The following is a 19,996-nucleotide window of genomic DNA, read 5'->3' on the forward strand; positions in this document are numbered from 1 at the left end:
GGAATTGCGTTCCCAAAGGAACCGTTCAATGCAGCTTATCGGTCACACCACAGAACACAGCTCTGCTTTAACACACAGCACTTAGATTTGTTTATAGGGAATCCAAGTATACATTTATTTAACAAAGAACAGAGATTCACAGGATAGCAAACAGAAGTACTGGAAACAACAGGTTACATTCAAAAAAACCATAACCGACATACTGAAGCCTGAACTTAATGAATAAGACATTGTCATGTCATAAGATCAAAAAGCTCACTCCAAATCCTGCCAGCATATTACAGCCAGGCTTGGCTGGGATCTTCTGTTCATGAAACAAGCACACTGTCCTCTTGCCTCCTCAGTGGAAAGACCCAGATTTTTCCTTTGTCCCTACAGGTATATTCCAAAAATCCCTGGCCTGCACTTGTAAACAGGCTAACCCCGGCTGCTTGCGCTTTCCTGTCTAGTGGCCTCCCTGCAGACTTTGCAATCACTCCACTAGCATTTTGCTCAGACTGTAAATGGATGCCCATTGTGAACCAAACAGTGCTGAACTAACCTGTAAACAGGTAGATCAAGATCTCTTGCCTGAGCCTAACCTGTTTCTCACCTTTTCTGGTGACCAGCCCTAAGCTGCACCCCTTAAGTACAACATTTTCAGTATATACCCAACTCCTGACATATTATCCGTACATACATTTCACAATGAGTATGATGACCTGTGACACACAGGCTTTCATCACAGACCTTACCTGACACTCTTTGGTGAACTAGTATGTAAATACTAGTAGGGGGAACCTTGAAAGCCTTATGTACCCTGTGCCCTCTGCCAGTTGTCACCAAGAGGTCCTTGGGTTACAAGGACAAGCAGGGGTACCAGTGCTGCCCTCTCCTGGAAGTTCTGCTTTACAATCTGGAGCAGCATTTGTGGAGGTTGCCCAAGAGAGAGGGCAGCCCAGTACATTTCCCAGCCTGCCTAGCTCCATCCTCTACCCAAGCGCCCCCACTGTCAGTTTTGGAGGCTGGCTCTGCACCTCCCTGTGCAGGGAGGCCAGTAAAGGGCTTGTGCCACTACATTCCCACTACAAGAGGGCAATGAGTGAATTCACTGCATGACTCTCCAAGGCCAAATAGTTTAGCCCTTAGCTCTAGCCATCTCCTCTCCCACTACACTGCCAAAAATAAACCAACATGAAAAAGAAAGCATGCTTCCTTTCCCTTTATTTAGTCAAGCGCTACTGATAGCATGGTGTGAATTACAAATAATGAGGGATATTGAGGAAATTGGACTGAATTGCCCACACATATTTTTTCCGCTGCAAATTTTACAAAATTGCACCAGTTTTGCTTAACTCTGTTCACTGGCAATACAGAGAATAAAAATGCAGCACTGACAGACCACCAGGTAAACACCCACCTTTCCCTTCCTGACAGAGCCAATTTTTTCCTCCAGCTTTTCAGAGTCATATTCAAAAGCATTAGACTCTTGCTTTGCAGCAAGGGGAGGACTTCAGTGCACGAGGCTCAGGCAGCATTCTCCAGACTCACCAAACAACATCTCAGGTGCATTATCTGTTACCATGAGGACTACGACCAAAAACACGTCAAATAAGGGGAAGAACAAATGGTTGACAAACAGATGATCTTCTACCGAGTACACTTTGTTTTCTGCGCCAAGAAGCATTCAATTCACATGATCATCTTCTGGGATGCATTAGTGTATATTGATGTTAACAAGATTTGTTCAAAAACTGCATGTTAGATATAGGGCCAGATTCCCAGCTGGTGCTGATTAGCCTAGGTGAATTTGTTTCAACAGAGGGGTATGCTGATCTACCGCGAGTGAGGATCTGGTCCATGATGTCAGTGAAGTGCTTATGGGACGTAAGCATCAAACATGTTTATCTTGTTCAAATTGAAAAAAATACAAAGACAACTGATTTCTTAAGCCTGGATACATTATTTTTCTGGCTTTGATTTAAAAAGGCATTGCATCAGGATTTTAATAGGCAAATTCATGATTAAAACTATCTCAAAGCCTACATCTCCTTTCAGTAATATTACAGATTTCTGACAGTTTAATGGGACACAATCTAGACCATTGGCCAGATAAAAAGATATTTTAAAAATTCAAGTTAGTTATTTTTGTGTGCGCAAAAACTCCAGGTTAAACCTGCGAGCAAAACAGATTTATTTTCAACATGTACATACCATGGATATAAATAGGCCAGATCCTCGACTGATGTAAAGTGGTGTAGCTCAACTGACCTCAACTGATGCCAATTTACAGCAGCTGAGACATGGCCCAATGCATTTGTTCAAGGGTTGAATATCCAGCTTTCTTGGGAAAACACATCCTTATCCATCACAGTCAGAGGGAGTGACCATCCCTATAGAATCCGTTATGGATTATATTTGTGTGGTTTCCCAGCAGATTAGATAGACAACATTATAACTAATACATTTATTTTTGTTTAAGAAAGTCATCAAACTGCCTGCCTGGATACTATATTGAACTAGTCAAAGGCAAAATCTTATACACCATGCCTAATGATAATGGCCAAGCAGGTGACCTGTTAGCCATTCATTTACATCTCTTGTTCAGTTATCTAATTTAACAAAGAACAGATGACTACAAAGCCTCCAAATTGTACCTTTCGCTATTACATGAAGCTCTGTGTTCATGTTACTGTCACCGTTAGCTTCCTGCTCTCTCCTGACTTTGTGTTCCACACAGCTTTTGAATTGTGTAAACTCTTTAGGGCAGGGCTTATCTTTTATTTTGCCTTTGCACAGTGCCCAACACAATGGAGTCCTGATTTGGATATTACTGTAATGCAATTAGCCATAGTGGAAAAGCTTAAGGAACTCAGAGGGCCAAATCCTAATAGATGTTGAACACTCAGCACTCCCAGTGAAGTCAATGTGAACTACAATGCTTAGCCCCATTCCAGGTTTGATGTGCATATCTGATCAAAATATCCAAACCAAAGTATCCAAATCTTGATAGGTATCCAAACTGTTTATCCGCTCATCCAAACCTTGATGGTACCATATGAACCTCTTGATAGCTCAGCATAACTAGGCTGGAAATCTCATGTTCCCTGGTACTTCCTGCTCCATTTGGGTTGGAAGCATTGGGGCACTGCAGTTTCTGATCTTAAAAAGAACGAAGTGCCCATGTATGTGAAAATGCAAAAGAAAGGGGGAAAAGGGGTTTGTGCATGAGAATTTAGTGCCAGTGAAAGATGTCAGATTGATAGTCCTGGGGAATGAAATCTTTTGTCTATTCTGGGAACAAATTCAGCACATAAATTGACAGTACAAGCGTTCCCACACTCCTGTACCAGTGTGCCTCAAACCTTGTCTTTAGGGTGAAAGGGTAGTTCATTCTTCATGCCCATTCAATCCTTGGCCTTTGCTGAGGTTGAGAACAAGGGTGCTAACTGTGGTGGTGGTTAATATGATGTGGACACGTACCCAATGAGCGCTTGTAAGAGAATAATCAACATGCACATAGGCAACTGAACAGCCTTGTGATTAGAGCCAGTCAGAAAAATAGGAGTTTTTTTCCATGGAAAATTTTGAATTTTCAGTGAAAAACAGAATTTAAAATATTTTGAAATGCCACTAAAGTGCCTCATGGAAGCTGTAGCTCAGGTGCCTCCTGTTCTCATTCTCTCATATGAGCTGAACTCCCTGGTTGGACACCTCCCACAATGCACTACATGATCTTCCCTCTTGGTGAGAGGAGGCAATGCATCATAACAGTCACAGGGCCATGGTGCATCACAGGAGATGAAATCTATCTGGAGAGACCATCCCATAGTAGAATGGAAGCATGAGATACCCAAACTACGACTACATGGATATAAACTGGCCATCAACAAGTTTAGGCTTGACATTCATTAGATGAAGGTTCTAAGCATCAGAGGAGTGAAATTCTGGAACTGCCTTCCAAGGGGAGCAGTGGGGTCAAAAAACCTAACTGGCTTCAAGACTGAGCTTGATACGTTTATAGAGGGAATGGTATGATGAGACTGCCTACAATGGCATGTAGCCGATCTGCGGCTGCTAGCAACAAACATCTCCAACGGCAAGTGTCTTCCCTAAGAGCTGCAGTAGAGCCACTGCCCCAGTGCAGCTCTGTGAGTGTAAACTAGCCCTTCTTTCAATAGTCCTAAAGCCCTGGTGTGCAACATTTCAACATTTCATCGCTCATCAGATCGTCTGTCAGAAAAGAATTCATCTCTTTGATTCTATAGCTTGCCATTCAAATCATGAAAATTACATTAATATGAAAATAAATAACATCTGCTGAGCTCATAGCACTCTGCCCAGTGACTGTCAATTCTTCTTCCTTTGTAAACACGTGTATAAGTCACAACACGTTACAGTTTAAACTAAACACAGAACCTCCATGACCACAGCATGTTGTTTGTTTTACAACAGGGCATACACCAGAATGCATCACCCTCTTCTGCCTCTTTTCATGCATCACCTAATGAAAAGAGCTGCTGGTCTCAAGAACAGGGAGGGAGACTGTAAATCTTGTAGGCTGTTGAATGTCTTGTTTAACACATGTGGCAACAGTTGCAGCACATCTTCTGCAATTTAGCTTGTAAAAGAACAAACTAAAAAAACCCCTTTATGACTCATTTTGTTGTCGCTGTGGGTTAGCTGACTCTTCTTTTTGCCCAGAAATCTAATATGAAAGCTGACACATTAAGTAACAGAAGGTTGATAGTAACTTTCTCATTTTTTCCAAACATTCCTGCAACTTTGTTTAAAATACATATATTTGTTTACACCTTCTGCTTTTGTACTTTGGGTTTCACCTCAGTCATCTGGTTGCTAAGCAGCCAGTCTTTGCCATAGTTGGTCCTCATTATGATGGTGCACATGATTAGTATGTCTTTTGTGTCTCAATATGCCCTGAAGTTGCACTGTTATCTTTAAGGTCTCGTCTCGGAATTCATTATTTCACTGCCCCACTTGGATTTCTCTTTTCTAAATGGTACAGTGATTTCCCAGTTATTTAATAATTATTACTGTGTAGGTACTGGTACAAGGTGGGTTTTTTTCTTTTCTTTTTGAGAATAAAGGGCCAGATCCCAGGCTGTTGTAAATCCATATAGATGTACTGAAGTCAACAGCACTATGTTGATTTACCCCAACGGAGGGTCTGGCCATTGAGAATTTTATAAAAAAACTAAACTAAACAAACACACACAAAAACCAAGTAGGGGGCTACATTTTGCTCACCTTACTCTCCTGAGTAATCCTACTGGAGTCAAGATTCTACTAGTGTAAGGTGCCAAGCCTTTGACCCTACATAATATCTGTATCTGAATTGTCTTAGAACATAAAAAGGATGGTCCAGAAATCCCTGGGAGTTGTTACAGTTAATATGCTATCAGTGTTTCCACTCTTTAAGGGGTTAAGAACTTGCCTGTTAAAATTGCTTCAAATAAAAACATAACTGCTCAGTTTTGCAACCACACTGTCACTAGGCCAAATCCTGAGACCTTTGCTCATGGCTTACTCCCATTAACTTCAGTGGGAATTATACCTGAGTAAGGACTTTAAGAAAAAAATAAACAGAACTAAATCCTAGAGTGAAAAAAAAAATCCTTTTAGTATCTTTCATTGTTCATAAAAATAAGATCTTTGCACCAGGAAAAGGCCAGCTGGCTCAATGTACTTTCCCTTATCTGGATGATCTTAATTCCAGCTTCTTGATTTTTCACCATCTCTGTAAATCCTCTGCTTCTTCAGCACCAAATATAGGTGTATCTTGCATTTGTCTGTACTTCCTGCTTACTTTGCCTCTCACAGTCACTTGTTTTTATGTGTATTAGTTCTATTTAGGTTTCCTATTTACTTGCCATGTGTTAAACTACGCTTGAGATGGACCTGAACCAAAATCTTGGAAACCCCCATGCTATGCAGAAGTTTGGAAACTGAGCCTGGATCTGCATTTTATGGCTGATTTATCCACCAGACCCCAGTATACAAATCTCTATTCCCCAGCCTACAACTGTTCTTTCCCATAAAACTGAAATCACACAGCCAAATACTGCAGCTTGTCTCCGTCACTTTGTTTTAAGCTCTTATCAATGTGAAAATCTCTCTCCATTTTTGCTATCCTTTTCATAATTTTAAATGTCTTTTAGGTGATCTCCAACTCTCAGCTTTGTTTGCTCCTTTATCCTTCCTTCATAAATAAAATTCTTCCAACTTGATGTCATATTTGCTGCCTTATGACCTACCGTCTTGAAAGTAATATCTTGATGTACTGTGGCCAATACCGGGCAAAGAGTTTTGGGGTGGGGTGGGGGGAGGAGGAAGTCTAGTGCTTCTTTATATAGCAAATGTGTCACCTTCTTAGTTTTATATCTACTGCATGGCTAATACAACCCTGCATCCGGTTTGCCTCTTTACTGCTGCTGAGCCTTATGCTGATGGTTTGAATGATTTTTCCACAAAAGCTCCTATATCTGGTTCAGTGAGCTAGATGATTGTTCTATTAGTGAGCTAGATGATTGTTCTCTAGCTTAGTTTCTTGTTCCTAAACCAGTTAGCAAATAATTAACAAATGCAGGGAGTAGAAGTGCTGAAAACAAATCTTAGGGTTCCCCACATCAACCTATTTCCACTGCAGCAAGTTTCCATCTAAATCTGTATTTTGGCTCATCTGTATTGGGCCATCAGTAACGCTCAGTGCTCTACAAACATAGCCAATGTTCCACCCACAGGGGCTTTCAATCTAACTTGGTGGGGAATTATTATAATAATATAAATCCTGACACTTTATAGATATGTAAGAAGGCATAGTCACTGTGCCAAGGAGCTTACAGTGTAAATATATACAACGATATCTGATAAATTCTCTTATCCCATGACTGCACTTTATCATATACCCTTGACTGCCTCACTTGCCCTCTGGCCACTAATTCAACTCTTTGGTGTTTATTCTAAGCAGAGCTGTCCAAAACTGGTTCATGGGAAATTGTGATATTTCAACATTTGTTTTCATTCTGATTTGGAACAAAAGCATTCTTTAGAAAATTTCCTTTGAACTAAAAGGTCCGTACATTTTTACTTTGGGAAATTCTAATGTTTCTGAGAGAAAATCTGCTCTCTGGACCCAGTAGCTGCTGACTGAAATTAACAGGATTGTCAGTTTCACACTGCCCACCACTGAATAGCAGGGGTGAAACTGACAAAATTCATGTCAATTTCAGTCAGCAGGTGCCAGGGCTTCCCAGGTTTGCGGGTCTGGGAGAGTCCCACCACACAGACTGCCCTGGGGCCAAGGTCCCCAAGGCTGCCAGACTGCTGGGCCCACTGCCTGTCCAGGCTCTGTGGTGCTTGGGGCAGCTAGCTTACCATTTGGTGTCAGACAGCCTGGGGAGCTGGCCTGGGAATCTAGCAGCACCGGGCTCCCCAGTCCCTGGGCAGGCTGCCGGCTCTCAGAAAACACATGTTTTTCTCCAGTGAAGACATAGCTCAAGTGTTAGACTAGTAACAGCTTTTTTGTAAACATTTCACAGCTTCCATGTCGATTATCATGCAGCTCTGCAGGGTTAAAAATGTGGAATTTTACTTCACAGAATGAGGAGATTTTGAGTTTCTTAGTGAGTCACACGTAAGGATAGGTTAGGATGCTCAACCAGTGCACCAGAGCCCTGACCCAGCAAAGCAGTTAAAGACATGCACGACTTTAAGCACGTGAGTAATCCCACTGAAGTCAATAGGGCTACTCAAATCCTTAACGTTATACATGATGGGTTTGGGGTACAAGAGGGGGATCTGGGCTGGGATTGAGGGATTTGTAGAGTGGGGGGGGATCAGGGTTGTGGCAGGGGATTGGGGCATCGGGGGGATCAGGGGTGCAGGCTCCGGGTGGCGCTTACCTGCGGGGGCGGCGCCTATGGACAGGGCAGCTCACAGAACTGCCTGGCCACGCCTCCACATACTACGTTGGAGCCAGAGGGGGGTCATGCCGGCTGCTTCCTGGGAGCCATGTGGAGCAGGGCAAGCCTCCGACCCCATTCCCTGGCTGGAGCGCCAGAGTGGGGCAAACCCCCGATCTCACTTCCTGGCAGGAGCTGAGGGCCGGATTAAATGGTTTGACGGGCCGGATGTGGCCCCCATGCCGTAGTTTGCCCACCCCTGTTCTAGAGGGTTGCATAGAAGGAACCTAGGCAGCCAGAGGCAGAAATGAGAGAGAGACGTGGTCAGGGCAGAGCTATGTCCTGACCCTCAAGGTACTGAAAGAGTACGAACTTGATGCGAGTGAGGATTCTGCTCCTCTGCCAGTTTGCTATGAAGCACCTTACTCTACCCTCCTCCTATTCCATGACCCTTTCCCCTTTGCCATTCATCGCCATCTCTGCTGAAATCTTTTTGGAATATTTAAATGAACAACAGCCCTTAAATTTCATTTATCTATCATGGCAGAAATAGCTTCAAAGACCTCCAGCTGAGGAATTAAGCATGAACTCTCCGCTAGCTGTCTTTCAAACTACACTGTACCATTTTCCAATCCTCGGGAATCCTTCTTGAATCTAGTTAGCTTTTAAAAAATACATATTAAAGGCTCCCAAGATTTTCGCACGCTCTTCTTTTAGGCTTTGTGCTATCTACACCTGGTCCTTTCTCTACATAACAAATAATAAGCTATTGTACTGTACCTAGCTGCAATGGAATGATTTAACAAATAACAATGTTGACAGCAAGATTGTCAAAACCGGACTTCTAACGTCAGGTTCTTGCATTTGTATCTAGGCACTGTAACAAGTGGCTTGATCTTCAAGCGTGCTTGGCCCCCAGTAGCTCCCAATGACTTCAGCACCGGCATTGACAGTACAATGCTGTGTGCTCAGTACTTGAAAAATCAGGCTGATCACGTAGACTAGGAAGGAGCACAGGCCTGCTGTCCTCTGAAGAGACTGGAGGTGAGGATAAAGGCAACCAGCACTTCCACCCCGAAGGCCACAGAAAGGTATAAGGGAGGAGGAGAGGAAACAAAAGGTTGACTTGGAATGATGCCCAAATGACTGAATCCGGGTTTGTAGCAGGGCTTGTGCCAGACTCTCAGGTTGGTTATGAACCTGAGATGGCACTTTTCTGAGCTTAACACAATATGGTCATAGAGCCAAATTCTCTGCTGACAAAGTGGCATAGATCCAGAAACAGATCTGTGTTAACTGCTCTTGGGCATCAAATGATGGCTATAATACTGGACAACAAGTGCAATGTTTATTACTTTGTGTTGGGTCAATTATTTCCCAACTGTAGTCCTGCTTTTCACATACTGGGGAGGTTACCAGTTTTATTGACCACGAGGTATGATACCTTGGGGAAGGGGATCTTTTCAGGGGCTCGGCAGTTGTTGGTGGAGAATAAACGGTGGGCCCCCATGGTTATTGCTTTTGGTGGAGTATATTTGTTATAAATTGCTTACATTCCCAGAAAGAGTTAGCTTAATTTTATTACCTTCTTTTTTCAAGGGGTTTGAATTTCTACACTCTTGTATGGATTGTGGGACTAGCTAACTCCTGTGGACCGAGTCTCCCAAACTGCGTTCTCTGCGTAGTGCAGCTCCGAGAAGGACGGGGCTGTTCCATTTTTAAAAACTTGCCATTGGTTCCTGAGCCTTTTGTGGCAAGGCCTTAATGTATCTATATTAGAGCAGCTCTGGTGGAGCTGTTACCGTCAATTCCCCCTTTGCTGCTCTCTAAATAATCATTTGTCAGAGGTCTGTGCCATGTGTCACTTAGACCAGGTGGGAATCACTGCAAAAGTAATAATTATAGTCTACACGCTAGTGGATTTGCTGACCCAATAAGTCTGAAAGAAAATCCCACCCAGCAATTACACTAGCCAGTTCCCCACTGGATGAGGTCCCTCCTGGCCAGCTTGGGGGCACATCAGAAAGCTTGTACGGCCACTACCCATATTGTACCTATTCTGTTAACATACAAATAACTTTGGTCCTGAGGGTTGCAAATTTGGAACGCTTTCACAATCACAATGGTCACTTAAATAAATAAATTCCACGTAATGTGCAGGGATTCCTGGCCCGTAGTTGTAGCACTCTGCACTACCTTGGAGAGACTTGGGTTTGATTTCTGTTTTTTTGATTCCTGTGCTTGAACAGGCAGAGGCTGTGAATGCCTGGGTGGGCAGTGCATTTAAACTCAAAGGGAGGAAACATCCCCTTCAGTCCCATTACTTACTGCCTACCAAGGCCCAAATGCCAGGAAGATACCGCACATGAGGAGGAAAGAGATCCATTTTGTTAGCATATCTAACATTTTCTATGGCCTGCTTGCCAAAGTTCCATTTTCCTGTTGAAAATAAAGTATAATACAAAAAAGAAAACAACATGAAGTTATACCAAGAGAGAAACAAATTTACATCCAAACACGGTGGACAGTTTGTGATGCTTAACATTCCAGGGCAAATAAAAGGGAGTACATAGCAGGCCGTAGAGGAGCAGCAGCAGTGTATTTCTTGTAAAGAAAGCAGTCATGACTCATTTATAGAGGAAATGGAGGGTCAAGCCTCTGGAGTTTGCTTTACTGCAGCAATACTTACGACTTGAGCTCCACAGTTCTAGCAGCACTTATAAACCAGCTCCCTCCCACGCTAAAGGATTAACATCCATTTTCATTATAGGCAACTTTTAACTTGACTAGGCTTGACCCTGGACGTTTTGTATGTACAGAAAATCTAAGGTCTGGCTCTGGGGCTTCTGTGATGAAAGCACTTGGGTGAGCTGAGAAACAGAGAGGAGATTGAAGAAGACTGGAAGGCAGAGATTAAGTGAATGACTGTTCATCTAGACCCATGCAACGCCTATGAGAAATAAGTATATTTGTCATTAGGACCAACTACTGAAGATAGATTTAACTCCTGCCAAAGTGTCCTCTATGCCCACAATTCATTAAACTGTTGTATGATTCATCGAGCACCTTGGATAGAGTCATATTTCTTTCTGTTTTTGTCATCAATGCATAATTTTCCACTAGAGCTGGCCAGAGAACAACAATTCTGTTGTGTGAAAAATTCTGGGGTTTCAAACTTTGTTTTCATTGTGATGTGAAATGAAGCCAGAACCTTTCACAAAAATACCAAGTGCAAGAGACTGACTTTAGAGCTTGCTGGTTAAGGCATTCAATTAGGATGTTAGAATCACAGAATCATAGAACTGGAATGGACCTTGAGAGGTCATCCAGTCCAGTCCCCTGCACTCAAGGTTCAAGTTCCTGCTCTGAATCAGGCAGAGTTGGGACTTCAATCATGATCTCCCACATCCCAGGTGAGTGCCTAAAAGACCAGGGAGACCAGCTGAGATCTCACCAGCACCCTGTACAAAGGTAATAATATGTCCTTATCTTTATTGGAAATACCTCACCTAATGGAGCCTAGAATTGCACTAGGCTTTTCCCTGGTTGCAATACATTGGCAGCTCATAGTCATCCTGTGATCAAGCAATACATCCAGGTCTTTTCCCACCTCTGTTGCTTCCAACTGGTAAGTCCCCAGCTTATAGAAAATTTGTTGTTAGTCCTTAAGTGCATGATCTTGTACTTCGCACTATTAAATTTCATCCCATTTCTATCACTCCAGATATGGACGATCCTTGAAAACTGGGGTAATACAAATGGGATGAAATTTAGATTTCCGAGTCTCTCACAATAAAGGCCCAGTTTCTCTCTCAGCTAGACCATGTAATTCTACTGAAATGAATGGAATCTCACTAGAGTAACTGAGATGAGAACCTGGCCCTAAAACCCTATTCAACATCATTTGCTATAGGTACACCCTACTGGTGTTTGCTCTGTCCAATGAACCACAGCCCTATATTTCTTTGTCTTACTCTGAGAGATGGCTGAAAAAAAAGGATTATTTTCTGTATGCAGAATGTATAAGTCTAAAGTGTGCCAGGGTGTAGCATTTTGCTCCTATCTGAGCCAAATCTAATTGGCATGTACTGAAGGTCAGCTGTATTTTGCTTTCCATTCACAACAGTTGACTGCTAAAATGATCCTCATTAATAAAGCAGTGCATGTGTGGTGTTTTAATAATGCTCCTTTTCTAAATGCCATTTAGAAACTTATCTGTATCAAGAAAACTTACTGAGCTGTCACCGACACTCATCTACAGGACTCACTTAGGAATTCCATTGGGAAGTCAAGCTCCCATGGCTGGGAAACAGCCCCATTATTACAATTGTTAATGAAACAGTGACAGTGTGACTGATCAATGACAAAAGCCTAAATGATAGGAATTCAGTTTGATAAGGTCTGGCACAGCACTACAGTTGGTTAAAAAGCAGATCAACTGTGAAATGACCTATATATAATAAGAAAACTTTGCAGCCTAAACAGGGGGAATGATTATACGTGAATTTAGACGCAATAGCTTCATTTCTCTAAACAGATTTGCAAACTGTTTACAGTGTCTGAACGCTCAATGCCAACATCACAAGAACTTCATTTTATATTCATCACAGATATGGATTGGAGGTTTTCAGAGCTGAATACCCAGCCAAGGGTCCTTGGTCTCCTATTACACTAGTGTAATTATTGAGGCTCAGTGGAGTCACTCCTAATATATGCCAGTGTAAAAGGAAAATCAGCCCCATTGTTTATTCCAGTCATTCAGTGCAGATTGTTATTTTCAAAGTTGGATACCTGTGATGCCACACCTGCAAAATCAACTCATGCATCAATTGGAAATGGACTTTCAAAGGCATGAAATGGATAATTCCTTGCCCCAAATGGCTGGTTAGGTATGTTCACTATTGCCCATTTTGCATGAATGCCCATTTGTATGTGCATACGCAAGTTTTGTGCATGGGGAGGTGCACTCGCAAATCAAGTGAGCCCAACTCAGCCACCCATAGCTGAAAAACTGGTCCGACATCTGAAGTATATCTGGGCAAACCAACCAGATTTTGCTCTATGAGCATTCACATGAAAAAAATGATAGCTTTCTACTTGCAAAAACTGCTTATTTTGTTTCAGTAAAATATTGCTTCTCTTTTGGCAAATCTGTTGTTATTTCTGGCACTGAGTTTTTTTTCACAGAAGGCTAGAGTCAAGTCATTACTAGCCGGTGCTAACTCAAGAGACAGTAAGCATTTTTCTTTACTCTGGATTGCAGGGTGGGTAGGTGAAAGGAGAATAAACAGATTGACTTCCCATTTTACTTCGGATATTCTGATGCCCTAGAAGGAGCCACAAACCTAATTATAGAGAGAGAAAATAATGCAGTCCCTGAATATTTGGTCAGCAGGTGAATAGGTGACAGGTAAGAAAGAAAAGGACAAGACAAAAGAAAAAAAAATTATATATATATATATATATATATCAGTAGAGGGGAACCAAAAATGTAGTTATTCAGAGAGATAGAACACCACTGTCTTGCCTGCAATTAAAATTTCTTCTTTGTATTCTTTTATTAAAATACTCCCCCAAATAAATGGGTTAGCCCAATACCTTAGCTCATTTTTTCCCCTTAGCACTACTAACTTTAATTCCTTCACAATTTGTACTCACCATTTTATGAAGTGGCATGTAAAGCACCTGTGGGGAAGAACAGGAAATGACTTTTTTTCCTTAGGTTTTCTTTTTAAGTTGTTTTTTATATTCCTTTGAAGACAATCGTAGTAGCAGTTTGCATATTAGATATTTATTCAGTAGTGTGGAGGGGGGAACAATAACTGTATGCTATATTACCTGCCCTTTTAAAATATTCATTGACCAGTAACCTATCCCTCATCTACGAAGCTTCATAAAGTATTAACTCTTTATGCAGGAAAGATCTCCATTAAACACTGTAGACCAAATCCTGCAAGATTAAAACCATGCGCAATCCTATTAACATCAATAGGGTTGCAAGCCATTTAAGTCAGCTCAAAATTTGCTACTGACATCTTTGTTTAGAAACGTTATTTAGTCATATTATTACTTGTATGTGGCCCACCGTGTGGTAGGTAGTGGGTTCTGGATGCTACTGTAGAAACCGGTACGAAGACCAGATCCCTCTCTGGAAGATTCATTGTACTAAAAAGGTAGATTTTTAGTATCTTTCATTACATGTCAGTTATGCTGATACATAGACAGTGCATAAATGTGCTGTACATCTTTAATTGCGGTCACTAACCTGGGAGAGAATGGTCTTTATTTACCTGTGAGCTAGTCACTGGCTACGCAGTAGACAGTAGTTTTGGCCTGTGTAAATCACTTGTACTTCTCTGACTCTTTAGCCCAATGCCAAATTGATTTAAAGCACTAGCTATTCAAAGCAACAATTCTTAGATATTCCAAACACCTAGATCTCCACAATGCCAGCGGTTCAATGTGCAAGTCAATTTGGAGTTGTTATGCAAATATTTCAGCTACGGAGCACATTCAAAGGTGTGTGACTCTCATAACAGACCTGTACTTTACAAAAGTGGATGGAAATGGGCATACCTACGAAAGAATGAAACTTGAACAGTGTAGAAAACTTGACTAATCATAGTAGAAGTCAAGATGTGGATTCAGTTTTCTACATTTGTAGATGTAGGATTCAGTTAGGAAAGTTCCACTGAATTCAATAGGGACAGAACTAATCAGTGTCTATACCAATAACTCTAAAAAAAAATCTATAGCATTTAATCATCCTATCAAACATTATAGCAGGGATTAGAATTCTTTATTGAATTCAATAACATGGTGCAAAAATTGAAATGTTATAATTTTCTATTACCTTCTATAGGATTTATCCAAAGGGGCCTAAAAGGCACAAGTAACCATAAGGGCTGGAACTAGAGGTGCTGGGGGTGCTGCTGCACCCCCATCTTGAAGTGGTTTCCATTATATGCAGGGTCTACAGTTTGGTTAAATGGCTCTCAGCACCCCCACTGTACACATTGTTCCAGCACCCCTGCAAATGACAAGATCCCAGAGAAATAAATTCTCTTACAGAATACATTAGTCAATTCCTTCCTTTTTTTTAGGTGCGGAACTAGAGGACCCTACAAAAACTGGCCTTTTCCTTCTCACTAGATCTGCGGGGTCAAATACACAGGAGCCATAATTTACAAACATAGTATAATTATGTACATAGTATAATTTATAATTATTACAAATTATTATTAATTTTGAACCCATTTAAGATTCTTCTTATTATATATCTAAAGCACCCATTTCCGTTGTACTTAGGTGCCAAATAAATGCTTGTAATACCTAATAAATTACTATTATTATCACAGTATTTCTAACCATTCAAGCTGCAGACTTTTGAACACAGCAGGAATTTATATTCTGTTACAAGCAGGCCTAGTTATATTTATTGCCCTTTGAATACACGTCTGAAATAACAATATCTACAGTATACTGTTCCCTCAGGTACCTCATACATTAAATTAAGGGCAGATAATCTGAAAACTTGGGTTTATATAGAGTAAAGCAAACATATTACGGAATTCCTTAACATAAAGTTGTATGTTCTATGTACATGTTTGTTGGTTTATATTAGGGGCTATACAATGTTTCATGTATTCAAATGCAATGACCCAAAGCGTAAAGGATCATTGACAGCATGGTTGAGAGGAATGAGGCTTGATCTACATTTAAAATTTAGGTTGACATTGCTACACTGCTTAGGGGGTGTGAAAAATCCAACAGGTGTAAATGTAGCTAAATCAATGGATCCAACAGGTGTAGATGCAGCAAAATCAATGGAAGAATATTTGCACTGACCTAGCTACCATTGCTCGCGATGGTGGTGTTCTTATACCAACAGAAAAACCCTGTCCGTCAGTGTAAACTGCATCTGCACTATGGGTTTATACGATGTCATAGCTATGCCTCTATAGTCCCCATAGTGTAGACGTAGCCTGAGTGTGGTGCTGGGAGTTAGATTCTCCTGAATTTTCTGGGCAACATTCAGACCTCATTTAAATGCATCTCCAGCTGTGTGTCCTTGAACATATCATTTACGGTTTGATTCAAATACACTTACCCATGCTGAATTGTACCTTACTCTGTGAGCAGTTCCACTGAAACCAATCATTAAGGTGCTAGTCGGTATGAGTGAGGGTATCAGAATCTTGTACTTTCCTTTCTGTGTATCAGTTTCCTCATCTGTAAAATGGAGTTCACAATACTTACCCAGCCAATACAGGGTTTGTGAGGATTACTTGATATTTTTACATGGCATTGCAGTTTACTATTAAGTGGGATATACTTCCATATAAAGAATGTGATTCAATTATGAGAGGCTGTCCAATTAGAAATGCCCGATAAACATCTTTGAAGACACTTGCACAAATCTGCATGGCAACAAAGTTAGATTTTCACCAACCACTCACTTCCTGCCTACTAGATCCCTCCAAATTTCAGCTGCTTTTCTGTTAGCCTGAAATTGTGCATCTCAAAACATGCTAGTCAGGTATTGCAGTATTGCTTGGCTGTCAACTTTTGGAATACAACAGTTTGTGTATGCACATTTCAAGCCAGCTTTCTGAAATATGGCCCCATGAGTCTTTATTCCTCAGAAGTTTTTATACTGTTGAAGAGCTCCTTGTTCATCTTTAAAGTGGCTTTTTCTATACAATGGAGAATACAATGTCCTTTCTGATTGCATATAAAATAAATACTCAAAACATAAATATACACATTACATGTGTTGAAGTTTTTATATGCAAATAATAGCATTGACTGATCAAAACTGCACAGACATCCAGGCCTTTTGCTTGTTCACATGTGGTGTGAGACTGGCAAAGCTAATGATTATTGTTCGACTATAAGTCATTTAGCAGTATCATGACCTCTTGCCAGATGAGCCTAACTCCCATTGGCATTACTGGGAGTAGTATGGATGTATGACCAGGAGACGAATAATTTTACAGGTAATATTTTGCTTGATCTGATTGTAGGATTAAAATTAGTCCATTTTTGCTGTGCAGAAAGCATTTTTAACTTATCCAAGAAGCACTTCATGCACAAAGTAGTGGCAACGTCTGATTAGATTAATGGAACCTAAAGTTTTATAACTTTTTGCTTGGGGACAGTATCATACAGCACCAAGGAGCCATGGCCCAGCACACACCTTCATGCACCTCATCTGTCCATGGGGTAGAGTGCTGAGTGTCTCCTGTGAGGCACTTTCAATTCCCACGGACTTGTCTGGGAGACAAGGTTGCTCAATACCTACCAGGTAGGTCCTGGTGGAGCTGGGCCCTCAGTGAATAACTGTCTCTTTTTTCATCTCCTCTAAAAATGTGTCTGTGTTCTACAGTGATGTCCCAAAGCCCTACAGTTCACAATAGTATTGAGTCATTATTGCAGAATACTTATGGTGCAGGGTTTTTTCTTTTAAATATAAAGGTGCGCCTTTATTTAAAGAATTCTCTAATTCTCTTCCTTGTGGTACCAAAGAACACTCTCAGCATGGCCTAAAGCATAGGTGCTGACTCTATGGGTGCACCCACGGAAAAAAATAGTGGGTGCTTAGCACCCATCAGCAGCCAGCCCCCCCGGCACCTCCCGTTCACCGGTGTCCCACCGATCAACTCCTCCCCCTCCCTCCCAGCACCTCCCACCCACCGCAATCAGCTGTTCTGCGGCATACAGGAGGCACTGGGAGGGAGGGGGAGGAGCGGGGATGGGGAGCGCTCAGGGGAGGAGGTGGAACTGGGTGGGAAGAGGCAGGGTGGGGGTGAAGTGGGGACAGAACATGGACGGGAAGAGGCGGGGGTGAGGGTTTGCGGGGAGGGGTGGGGGCAGAGCCTGGTGTGGAGCAGAGGGTTGAGCATCCCCGGGGCCCGGAGGAAGCCGGTACCTGTGAAAGAACTGCGGCTTACTATACTGTTACTACAGTGCTTAGGTCATTATTGTGGAATTCTGTGATATACTAGAATATATGTATACTGTGGGCTAAAGCAACCATTTGACTTAAATCCAGATACAATGTGCCCCTTATCAGCTAAACCAGGAGTGGGCAAACTACAGCCCAGGGGCCGCATCCAGCCCTTCAGATGTTTTAATCTGGCCCTCGAGCTCCCGCCAGGGAGGGGGGTCGGGGGCTTGCTCTGCTCTGTGTGTGCAGTTCCTGGAAGCAGCAGCATGTCCCCCCTCCGGCTCCGACACATAGGGGCAGCCAGGGGCTCCACATGCTGCTCCCGCCCCAAGCTCTGCCACCACAGCTCCCATTGGCCGGGAACTGTGGCCAATGGAAGCAACCTGGCCGCGCCTCCATGTAGGAGCCGGAGGGGGGACATGCCACTGCTTCCAGGAGCTGCTTGAGATAAGCACCAACCGGAGCCTGACCTCCTCCCGCGTCCCAACGCCCTGCCCCAGCCCTGATCCCCCTCCTGCCTTCTGAACCCCTCGATCCCAGCCTGGAGCATCCTCCTGCACCCCCAACCTGTCATTCCCAGCCCCATCCCAGAGCCCACACTCCTAGCTGGAGTCTCACCCCCATCTGCAGCCCAACCTCCTACCCCAGCCCGGAGCCCCCTCCCACACCCTGAACTCCTCAATTCTGGCTCCACCCCAGAGCCTTTCACCTCCAGCTGGAGCCTTCACCTCCTCTCATACCCCAACCCCCAATTTCGTGCCCCGCCATGCAATTTCCATACCCAGATGTAGCCCTTGGGCCAATATGTTTGTCCACCCCTGAGCTAAACTGCCATTAGGTCCTGTGGTTTCTAAATATCTATCCAGACATAAGCAGTTAGGGTCAGAGACCATCTTTTTGTGCTGTTTTTTGTACAGCACCCAGCACAATGAGGCCATGCCTGAGGCTCCCAGGCACAACTGAAATACCAATAAAAAAATAAACTCTGAGATAAATGGTGCAGAAGAGCACCATTTGGAAATCTGCTTTGTTTCATATACTTTTCTCTTCCTAATTATACACAGATCGAGCTAGAAACTTTTCGCAAGTACATCCATGAAACATTTAAGAGCACAGAAATTACAGATGAGTGGCGGCTGTTTTTTTTTTTTTTTTTAGCAAGGTAAGTTGAGCCAGATATTTAAAAAGAAGCTGGGGGAAGAAAACCCTCTCTTATGGGTTTTCTTAGGGTAGGAATTCTTGCACCAAAATGACCACTCAGGCCCTATTTCAAATACTGATGTATTTAAAAGGGAATGCCCAAGTTCCCTGAAGCATCTGTCAGGAAATAACCCACGACTGTTTCCTGAACCTGCAACACATTCAGTCATTCCAGCCATGAACAAGTGAACACCTTGGACCTATTCTCATGCCAAGTATTAAAAAGTCTATTGAAAGGGATTGATTCCCCCTCCCCTTTAAGAAAAAGAAATCTCAAAACCATTTCTCCCCCTCAATTCAAACTCTAGGGGTCACCAAGATGAATGGCAGGAGTTCTGAAGTCTGGCCATTATAAACATGTAATAGGGTTAGAACATTATAAGCCATAACAATAATAAATCACTATTTTAAATCCTCGTTCAGAATTTCAACGTAAAAAAAATATACCTCCAGCACAGAGTAAAAATCTGCTTTTTTTATATACCAAATGGATTAAATACCTTTGATTCCTGGCTGGTAGTAGATGCTGGAGAGGGGGGTTGATCTGTGTTCTCCAGTTCATTTTCGTTCTCCACATTATCGACACTGACTTCAGTAGTGTTGCTTGGAGGAATCATTTTACCTCTAAAATAATACTGTTGCTATCGGGAAGAGAGCTCCAGTTCTCTCCTGCTTTTGTTTATTTAATTTGTTCTTTCTTCTCCGTTCCTGCAGAGCAAACACACTCCTCTCATTCTCAGTTTGGCTATATGTGAAGGCTAGAATTCTCTGGATTTTCTTTTTCTTCTCCTCTTCCTCCCTCCCTTCCCCTCCCACTGTAATTCTGCTGCAAGGGAAGTAAGTTATTGATGGTTCTGTGGGTCAGTTGTGTGTCTGCTTCTGTGTTTTTCTTGCTCCTTCTTCCCTCAGAGTGAAGCCTGGAGGTGTAGAAACAGAGAGTCGTGAC

The 19,996-nt window shown here is 42.4% G+C and overlaps 1 protein-coding gene across 1 annotated transcript in view; it reads right to left on the reverse strand.

Annotated features, from left to right (window-relative positions):
* The window catches only part of STAC (SH3 and cysteine rich domain), a 109,046-nt gene extending 89,291 nt beyond the window's left edge, over positions 1-19,755 (reverse strand). The window contains exon 1 of the mRNA XM_054018638.1: positions 19,551-19,755. Coding sequence (XP_053874613.1) covers positions 19,551-19,667 — 117 coding nt within the window. The 5' untranslated portion in view covers positions 19,668-19,755. The remainder of the gene's footprint in view (positions 1-19,550) is intronic.
* Positions 19,756-19,996: the final 241 nt, after the last annotated feature.

This window comes from Malaclemys terrapin, chromosome 2 (assembly GCF_027887155.1).
Source record: "Malaclemys terrapin pileata isolate rMalTer1 chromosome 2, rMalTer1.hap1, whole genome shotgun sequence".
Lineage (NCBI taxonomy): Eukaryota > Metazoa > Chordata > Testudines > Emydidae > Malaclemys > Malaclemys terrapin.